The sequence below is a fragment of the Lemur catta genome, chromosome 1 (genome assembly GCF_020740605.2).
Source record: "Lemur catta isolate mLemCat1 chromosome 1, mLemCat1.pri, whole genome shotgun sequence".
Lineage (NCBI taxonomy): Eukaryota > Metazoa > Chordata > Mammalia > Primates > Lemuridae > Lemur > Lemur catta.
In genome coordinates, this window is record NC_059128.1 from 217,840,338 (window position 1) to 217,850,634 (window position 10,297).

General features: G+C 50.8%; 1 protein-coding gene across 1 annotated transcript; it reads left to right on the forward strand.

Annotated features, from left to right (window-relative positions):
- The first annotated feature begins 6,502 nt into the window (after nucleotides 1–6,502).
- FAM43A (family with sequence similarity 43 member A) lies at nucleotides 6,503–9,725 on the forward strand. The gene has a single exon (XM_045539989.1). It carries the CDS (start codon nucleotides 7,521–7,523, stop codon nucleotides 8,790–8,792), a length of 1,272 nt encoding a protein of 423 aa, XP_045395945.1. The 5' UTR covers nucleotides 6,503–7,520; the 3' UTR covers nucleotides 8,793–9,725.
- The last annotated feature ends 572 nt before the right edge of the window (nucleotides 9,726–10,297 follow it).

Consider the following 10,297-nt stretch of genomic DNA (forward strand, 5'->3'; position numbering starts at 1 on the left):
AAATATTGGATGCACACACAGAAGACAGAGAGGGAGACGGCCATGAGACCATAGAGGCAGAGATTGGAGTGATATGTCCATAAGCCAAGGAACACCAAGGATCACAGGCAACCATCAGAAGCTAGAAGGGACAAGGAAGGATGCTTCCTCCTTCTCACCTCCAAAACTGTGAGAGAATAAACTTCTTTTGTTTTAAGCTATCCCATTTATGGCAGTTTGTTATGGCACCCCTAGGAAGTGAATACAGCCTTCTGTGATCTTAGAACTGGAAGGAAATTTGTTCAGCTCACAAACAAGGAGGCAAAGGCCCAGAGAGGGACAGCAGCTTGCTCTGGGGCCCTCAGTGAGTCAGGGCTGGGGTGTGGGTGTCTGGCTATCTTCCCTGCTCGCTGGGCATCTGAGCTTGGCTCTGATCATGGCAGTCCCTGCTCCAGTGCCTCCAGTGACTCATCACAGTTTGGGAGGCGCCTCTGCCTGCCATTCAAGGTCCTGAGGAGTCAGGCCCTGGCCCAATTCAGATGCAAAGAACACAGGCTTTGGGGATCTTGGGAAAGTTTCCTAACTCCTTCAAGCCTTAGTCCTTTCCCTCTGTAAAATGAAGAGACTAGCACAGACCTGTCAACACTCTTAGGAGGATGAAATGCTTGGATAAATCTGAAGCACTTAGCACGGTGTCTGATACATAGTAAGGGCTCAATACACAAGCAATCCCTGCCTTTGTCCAGTCATTTAGCGTTCAACACTAACTGCCTTCTTCTGCATGAGCCATTTTCTCTCCCTCTGGAGTTGGCTCTCCTGTCTCTCTTTACGGCAATCTGCCCACCCTTCCATGCTTAGCATGAAATCCACCCCCTCCATAAAGAGGGCCCTGGTCTCTTCACTGTTTGACTACAAGTTATTTTCCCTCTGAGTTTCCAGAGTACTCTATGTTAAGTTCAACCTTCACTATCTCAGATGAAACTTATTCGCACATATGGTTCATCCCCTACAGCATACCAAAAGCTACCCCCTCAGGTCCTCTCTGAATGAGTGAATACTAGATGATTTAAAATCCTTAAGGAGGTAACCTGTGCATCTCTCCAGCACCTATTGTAGAGAGGCCAGTTAAGTTGATGTTTGTGATTGAACAGCTATTATCTTGCTCATTCATTTGCATAGCCCAGCTACAGATGTGCTGGGCCCACATGCCCAGAGGGAAGTTCAAAAACAAGAGACAAACTAAAACACTGGCTTGCCTAGTACCCTCTCTGCTCTTAGTTTGAAAATCTCCAAGTATTTATCACATACATTTAATCTCATTTGTACCTTGTACTATTTCCTGAGAAATAGGAGCTGTTACAGGTCTCATTGTTTTTGAAGTGAAAACGCTAGAGAGGTCAAGGTTACTAGGCAGAGCAGAGGAACCCAATGGGCCACCATACTTTCATGGACCTGTGTGCGATCTGGACCACTACAGAGGTCAAAGTCTCACTGGTGGGGTCCCAAGGCAGTCTTGCTTGACTCCAGCCTCTTTAGGGGCAGTGAAAGCCATTAACGAGTGGACTTTTCATTAAGGGGCCCAGAGAGTGACTACACAGTCAGGTCACAGGGAGAGAGATGTTTGGCTGGTGAGGGCTGCTCCCGCTCAGTTTAACAATTGAGCCTATGAAGCCCTCAAACATAGCCCTTCATAGAGGAGGAGCAAGTGAAGAACATGAGTTTTATATATTTATGTGTTTAAAAGCTTTTGGCCTTATGTTTAGCAGAAGGAAAGTGCCCCGAATTGAGATTCAGGCCACATGAGTTTTAATCTTGGCTTGGCCACTAAATCACTGTATGGCCATGCGCGTGCACTGTCAGGCCCTCAGTTTCCTCATCTGTAAAACCAGGGGAGTTTGACTAGATTATCTAGAAGGGTCCTTCCAGTTCTGATAGCCTGTGCTTGTGACAGTCCCGTTACTGTGAAAATAAACACATGGTTAGTGTACATTGCACAAACATTTACCATACATTGACTTGGTGGCAGGCATTATGCTAGGAGCTGGGGACACAAAGAGTGAATAAAATATAGTCCCCACCCTGAAGGAGCTCCCAGTCTAGTGGGGGAGGCAGAGAGTTAAAGAAAATATTATAATAAGCCAGTGCAGAAGTAAAGGTACACACAAGGGAGCACGGAGAAGGAGTTAGCTAGGTGCAAGATGTTTTCCTGGAGAAACTGCTATACCTGAGCTGGTTCTTTAAAAATGAGTAGGAATCAGCCAGGGGAAGTGGCAAGAGGAGGTCATTCCTTATTAATAGATGGAACCACACAAGCAATGGCAGGCAGGGAAGAGATAGTCTCACAAGCACAGGAAGAAGTACAGGGTATTTTCCTTTGCTGGAGCATAAATTAGGGGGCCGGGAAAGAAGAATGAGCATATGCCAGACCTGCAAATTCTTGTGTGTTAGACTGAGGAGCTGGGAGTGCATCCTGTGGCTGGTGGGAAGCAACTGAAGGGTTAAAATGGGAAGAGGTTCCAGGTCAGATTTGTAGTTTGGTAACAGTGTGGAGGCTGGCTTTGGGGGGGACAGGTTCAAAGGAGGAGAGACTTCTGAGTCTGGAGGAGGGGGGTGGGCATTGGTGTGGATGTGCTGTTTGTAGATTAGCTGGGGCTGGAGGTTGCTCTCACTGCCCCCTTTTGTTGGGGAAGCGCCTTGTCAGCTCCGCTTGGCTCTGGGGAGAGCAGGTGGCTTTGGGAAACTAGTAAAGATTTAGGGTACCCATTGAGGAGAGTGGAAGAGGGAACAGAGCCAAGATAATGGAAAAGATGACTGGATGGGAAGACAACTGCTACTGTAACAAATCAGCACAAACTTAGTGGCTTAAATCAACACAAATTTACAATTTCTGCAGGTTAAAAATCTAATACAGGTCTCATTGGGCTAAACCAAGGTATCTAGTAGCCACATTAAAGAAGCAAAAAGAAATAGGCAAAATTAATTTTAATCATATATTTTATTTAACCCACTATAGCCAAAATATTATCATTTAATATATAATTAATATAAAATTATTTAGGTCTTTTACATTCTTTTTGTCTAAGTCTTCAAAATCCAGTCTGTCTTACAGAGATGAAAGCAGCTAAAACCAAAAATTAAATAAAGAAAAAAAACAAAAACAAAAACAAAATCCAGCGTGTCTTTCAGACTTGTGGCATGTCTCCATTTGGGCCAGCTATGTTTCAAGTGCTCAGCAGCTGCACGTGGCCAGTGACTGCCATACTGGCCAGCACAGGCTGGAGCGTGCTGTCCCCTATCTCTTTGCACAGCTGGCTCTGTCTCATTCGAGTCTCTGGCCAGGCCACCTTCCCTGACCATACTGTCTAAAACAGCCACCTTGCACTCTTAACACTGCTTCCTTTTCTTCAGAGACTTGTCACTATCTGGTATTTATTAGTTATTTCTCTGTTTATTGTAATATCTGCCCTCTCTACCCATAGGCCATAAATCCCATGAAGGCAAAGACCTATCTGTCTTCTTTAGTGCTATGTCCCCAGCAACTGTGAGTCATCCACGGGAGACTCTCCACAAATATTTGCTGAATGACTTTGAAGATTCCAGATTTGTCATTTGTCATCTCTGAAGCCAGTGTCCAGTGAGTGGGATATTAGAGGAGGGTGGAGAAGGGCCACCATTCGAGACATAAGGTGGTCCAGAAGGAACCTGTTCAAAAGCCTTCCGTAAGCTGAAAGATGTCAAGTTTGGAGCTGGGACTCCTGGTCATAGTATTTCCTTCCCGCTGTGACTTGGCTGCGTGTTGGTTCAACCACTGGCTTATCGGGTTTTATGAGAAGCCATCCCATCACGTGGCACTTTTGCCAGCTACCAGTAGATGGGGCAATGTCATTTAAAAAAAAGTAGTCTGCAGTTTCTAACCCGTTCCCAATTCAACTTTGCTAATGTTCTGTTCTGGAACTGCCCCGTCTCAAATCTGTGGTGTGGACTCATAAATGGTGCCGCCAGCTGTCCCAGCTGAAGAACCGCAGCCCCAGCTGGAATGTATGCTTTCGCAGGGGTGGCCAGCTTCTCCATAAGGTGAAGCAGGCCCCAGAGGCTGGCCCAGGCCCAGGCCCCAAGGAGACAGTGGGTTCTCTTCCTGGGTCTTTGAGCACAGGCACAGAGCATGACTCACACACTGGGGTGTTCACAGTGGCCTAGAATCTTTGTGTTCTCCCGAGGTTGAAAACAAGCTTATTAAGAAGGCAGTCAAGGCGTGACATAGGCTAGTCAACAGGAGCTGCTCTGTGGGTCTGTGCATCTGGGCCTGGCACTGTGGCCGCTGCTGAAAAGCCTGGCCTGCCAGTGAACTCCTCCCTGCCACTGTGGTCCACTGGTTTCCCTGCCACCACATGAAGCACAAGGTGGTATCTCTTGCAGAGGCTGAGACCAGCCTTAGCTCCCTCTTAGACCTCCAAGCCACTTGGAAATGTAAACTGCTTGAACATGATGTCCGCTTATGTAGAGTTTAGATTTGAGATTATGGACTAGCTGAAGGTCGCTTAGCACAGGTTAATTTGGTGGTACGTTTTTACCAGAACTTTTTATCTTTTGGAGCATGTACTGTCTACTGCATTGCCACTGCAAGATATTCCAGTAGTTTGAGGAATTAATGTTGGCTTAAATGGCTTATGATAGATAGTCTTAACTACCTCATTCCAATACTGTGTCTGGTATTTCTACATTAACTGATCAGTACAGCTGAGAAGTAAGGCATTATGGCTCTGACTAAAGGACACCATAGGACCAGTCAGCTGTGAAAAGGCCACTCCTTCCCTTAGAGACTAGGAGGGCCAAAAAGCACCATCAGGAAACTTTCTTCTTTCATTCTTACAATCATTAAACTCCATCTGAATCTGTGCATGTGCATGCATTTCTATGCTTCTCTAGTTTTGCTGTCCTCTATACTTGGAAAGCCTTTCAATCTTTTCCTGTTTGGAGAAATCCTGTTCACTCTTGAAATGTCACCACCTCCATGAAGCCTTTTCTGATTTTAGTAGTCCTGATGAACCTTTTCTTCCAGATTCTCATAGCACTTTGGGTCTTTCTTATTAGCATTTAGTCCACTCTGTCTTCTTGTTCACACGCATGTCTCATTCATTAATTCAACAGACATTTATTGAGTGTCTATTTGTACCACACACTGGGGATAAAGGGTACTTTCATTGAGCCTACATTCCAGTGGGAGCCCAGTGTTCAGTGGAATTTACATTCTTCACTGGCCCAGGAGCTTCTTAGAGACAGTAATTGGATCTGCTCCTAGTTCAGGGCCTAGCACCAAAAGGTACTCAGAGAAGTTAGTTAAATTGAAACTCAGAACCTATGACTCTGAGAAAATTGGGTTAGAGTTCAAAGGAAGGTTAAAAGTTAGCAAAGGTAGAGCATTAAGCAATTTCCAGGAGCGGCTGCAGTGGTTCTGACATGAGGATCTGGCATGGAGGCCGGAGACATCCAAGATCCCTAGTGGACTGGGCCTGTGGGGAGGGACCACTGTCCTCCTCCAGGAGAAGCCTGGGAGTTTGATGCAGGATCATCCAGACATTTATCACACATTCCAGCCAGAAATCTTTTTGCTTTGACTGAGCAGACCATAGAGGCAAGCAGGTTGTTTTAAGGGCCCAGAAATGAGTTATTACCCAAGGGTCAAACTGGTCAGATGACTAAAACTACGTTGTCTAGTTGGCCCATGAGAAAAGCATGACTGATGCAATTATCACTCCCACTGGAGGGTGGCCAGGCATTATTTGATACTCATATAAAAAATGTCATTTGAATTTTTACTAGGAATTCTCATCCAAAATGGGTCAATGATATAATAAAACCAAATGACTGGCCTGCCAAAGTAAACTGCATTCTAACCACACACAAGCATTACTTAGAAATTGTATATAGCTCAGAAAATTCTTCTCTCTGAAGCCTGAAAGCAGGAATAGGTGTTTGGGGGCAGGGGGGTGGTTAGGAGCGGGAAGCACCTTACTTATTGACTATATACTATATTGTTCACTCCAATCACATTACCACTCACCTCACTTTTCACCATCTGCTGCTTACCTGTGAATAAGGGGCTCCAAGATAGTGAAAGATAAGTCTTGGTGTTTTCTGTGCCTCTTTGTTTCCTTTAATCCAATACAATTCTGAAAATAATAATATTAAACAGCAATCCTTCTTAGAAAGCTGTCATACATGGGAAAGAAAACACTGCTTTTTCAACCATTTTGCATAGGACGTTCCACCACCTCCCCCAGAAGTTTCGATCTAGACATACATTTATTCAGTGAGTCGCAATTCAGCCTGGGGGTGGAGTGTCACAGTTCAAGTTCCTTTCGCTGCGGGGTAACCCCAGATCTTGGTGCTTTCTGTAGATAAAAGAGACGCTGGTAAATTTGGGATGTAATTGCCAGATTGGATCGGTCTCCGCCCTCCCTCCACCAATGGCTGCTACCCGGTCCCTTTAAGAGACCAGAAATTTGCCTGGCGTTGGAGCCCGAAACCGATCCTCTTCTCCGCTCCTCCCCTGTCCCCGCGCGGCGAATGGTTCGCGCCGGCCTATATTTACCCGAGATCTTCCCCTCGGACGGTAAGGATGTGAGGCGGGCGAGCCGGCCACCGCTCGCTGCACCGGAGAGGGCGCGCTGCAAAGGCGGGCAGCCGACCCAGGAGAGCCCGCGAGTGGAGTTGGACACCCCGAAGGGAAGAAATGAGGTAGCGGTGGTCCCCGGAGCCGGCCATGCGCGCGCCCCGCCCTCGGAGACCAGCGCTCCCCTGGCCAGGCCAGCCCGGGCAGTGAGGCGGCCGAGCGTGAGTCCCCGGCGTCCGGCCGGGGTGGAGATGCAGTGAGCCACCGCGGGACTGCTGCGCTGGGCCGCCGCGGCCGGCCGCACCCGCCATCCGACCGCACTTCGGGCAAGCTGCTGATTCTGGGACCAGCCCCGCCGAGGGGCTCTCCATCTCCAGCACCCCTTGCGGGTGGGGAGCAGTGGCCCCCACGGACAGTCGCTGTAGAGTTTCCGCGATTTCTGCCCCCAGGCCCGGGAGTTGTGTGTGTGTGTCAGGGGGCCCTTTTCACCTTCGCTGGGGAGTTTCTGCATATTCTCTCACCATCCCGGGTGCTTTTGCTGGGGCTCCCTTTATTTATTTGCACGCGCGCATCTAGCTTTTTTCTAAGACATTTTGCTCCACTCTCGTTCCCTCTCATTTTGTTGCTTGCCTGAGACTCTTCCCTCGTCCTTGCCCAGCCTGGGGTAGTTCTGTGTGTGTGTGCGCGCGCGCTCTTCCCTTCCATCCCCCATTGTCTTCTCTTAAAAATTCTACCCCCAACCCCTGCGGGGTGTCTAAACACTATCTCTCCTCTCCTTCCCCCAACTCCCTACCACTGGGCCGCTCCCAACAGAGTTTTATTTTTCGGTCTTGCCCGGGCCGAACCCGGGCCCGGGCGGGTGGCTCAGCGGGGCTCGCACCCGGCGCTCCGCCGCCGCCGCCCAGCTGTGCCGGGGCGCCCTTCGGAGATGCTGCCGTGGAAGAAGCACAAGTTCGAGCTGCTGGCCGAGGCGCCGCCGCGGCAGGCGTCCAAGCCCAAGGGCTACGCTGTGAGCCTGCACTACTCAGCGCTCAGCTCGCTGGCGCGGGCGTGCCCCGAAGGCGCGCTTAGCCGGGTGGGCAGCATGTTCCGCTCCAAGCGCAAGAAGCTGCACATCACCAGCGAGGACCCCACTTACACCGTGCTCTACCTGGGCAATGCCACCACCATCCAGGCGCGCGGCGACGGCTGCACCGACCTAGCCGTGGGCAAGATCTGGAGCAAGAGCGAGGCAGGCCGTCAGGGCACCAAGATGAAGCTGACGGTGAGTGCGCAGGGTATTCGCATGGTGCACGCTGAGGAGCGCGCGCTGCGCCGCCCGGGCCACCTCTACTTGCTGCACCGCGTCACCTACTGCGTGGCAGACGCGCGGCTGCCTAAGGTCTTCGCATGGGTGTACCGACACGAGCTAAAGCACAAGGCGGTAATGCTGCGCTGCCACGCTGTGCTGGTGTCCAAGCCCGAGAAGGCGCAAGCCATGGCCCTGTTACTCTACCAGACATCTGCCAACGCGCTGGCGGAATTTAAACGCCTCAAGCGACGGGACGACGCGCGTCACCAGCAGCAGGAGCTGGTGGGCGCGCACACCATCCCGCTAGTGCCGCTACGCAAGCTGCTCCTGCACGGACCCAGCTGCTACAAACCGCCGGTGGAGCGCAGCCGCAGCGCGCCCAAGCTCGGCTCCATCACTGAGGACCTGCTCGGCGAACAGCAGGAGCAGGAGCTGCAGGAGGAAGAGGAAGAGGAGCACCCCGTGGGCTGCCTGGAGGAAGAGGAGGATCGTGCTGGGGAGGGAGATCCAGCAGAGCAGGAGGCCGAGGCGCAGCGGGCGCTCGTGGTGGCCATGCACTTAGAGTGCGGGGACTTGCTGGACACGCTAGAGAATGGCCGCGAGGAGGCGCTGGGGGGCGACGGGGACTCGTTGGGCCCGGGAGCCGGGCCGCCGCCTCTGCTGCTGGGTAGCGCCTCCGACATGAAGGCCGAGCTGTCGCAGCTTATTAGCGACCTGGGCGACTTCAGCTTCGGCAACGACGTGCGCACTCTGCAGGCCGACTTGCGGGTGACGCGCCTGCTGTCGGGCGAGAGCACCGGCAGCGAGAGCTCCATCGAGGGCGGGGGCCCGGACGCCACCTCCGCCACCGCCGTGGACCCGCCCGGCCCAGCCGACGGCGCGAGCCCGGACGAGTCCCACTCGGGCTGATCTCCCAGAAGACTCCTCTGTGCGCCCCCGGCACCCACTGTGGGTCCCCATCCGTGGTCCTGACAACCTCCCTATCCCCCGCCCTCGCCCAGGAAAGGGGAAATGGGGCATGTGAGGCCCAGAATTCACCCTGGCTCCCCGCTCCCCGCCCCCCGTGCCCCAACACTTTAAGTTCTGTTCGAGGCAGGCTCAGGTTGCGCTTGGGGATGTGGGGAGACGTGAGAGCGGGAAAAACCCCTGCAAGGAAGGCGCGAGGCCGTCCTGTGGGAGGGGGGTGAAGGAAGGCCGGCTGGGCTGAAGTTCACAAAAGTCTCTCCTGCCGGCCAGTTTCCTGTTTGTGGGGCAGCTGGGGCCCGAGGAGGAGGGGTTAACTTCCTCCCCCAGCCCCCTGGGAGCGGCCTTGCACTGTCATTGACATGTTGAAAAAAAAAAGGATTTGCTCTCACAAATGTTTGAGGCTTCAATGCCACCCCTTTGCCCCCAGTTCTTTTTGGTGCAAGAGCTTGGGCTGTTTACCTCAAGACTCAGACCCTTGAAATTCTGCCAAATTCCTCAAATAACTGTTGGGGTGGGGGGAGATGAAAGAAAGTTGCATTTTGTTTACAGTTAAAGACATCTAATATCTGAAAAAGGAGTTTTCCTTTAGAAACACACACACCCCTTCCTCTTGCTCAAAAGATCTCACTCCATGATACTGTGTAAAATATTTTTGCACTGTTGTGAAGTATTTTTGACATCTTTATTTTGTACATAACTGTGTTCTCAGAGCTGAATGTTTATGTCTTTTGCTGTGCAAAAGAAACATGTAAAATGTTGTTCAGTTGTATATACAGAAATGTGTATAAAACATTTTTGTTATTTTTTAAAAGTAGCACTGTTCTTGTTCTGTTTGCACGTCAGTGGGGGGAAAATAAAGAGGAAAATTTACCAGAACAGGTGAGCCTCTGGAACTGCTGCGTGGGAGGTGGGGGGTGGGACATGTCAAATCCTGGGATGGCATGGTAGGACAGTCTTTGGCTTCGAGAGAATTAGGGAAGGGGGATCCACTTTATGCATAGTCCGGGGCCTTCCTGGACCTCCACAACTCTGGGTGCTGTGTCTGGGGCCAGCCTTCACAATATAGCCCATTTTCTCACTCAGTGTGCGAGTGTGACTTTTTCTGGTCTTTCTGAGTTAATTTTTGGAGAGGTGAGGGTGAATTCCACTTCCCACTGTCAGACCTGTGAGATTATTTATGGAGGAGTGACTTTCCGGGTCTGCTGAGGTTTTACCACTTCCTTCTGTGGGTCACACTAATGATCAAGTGTAAAGATACCACATAATCTTCTCCTTTATAAACAGCCAAGGAGCTTTAAAGATGAACTAGAAACCCAAAGAAAGTCCCCTGGGGCTCCCTGAGGAGCAGAATCATCTCTGTTTTTCCTGGGAGGAAAACCAAAGCCAGAGAAAAGTTGACACGCTCTGATCATGGTGTGAATGAGTCATGGTGCAGGTGGGGTGGTGGA

Bases quoted from the DNA above. Each gene is read 5' to 3' on its own strand.
- FAM43A (XM_045539989.1), top strand. From the start codon at position 7,521: ATGCTGCCGTGGAAGAAGCACAAGTTCGAGCTGCTGGCCGAGGCGCCG.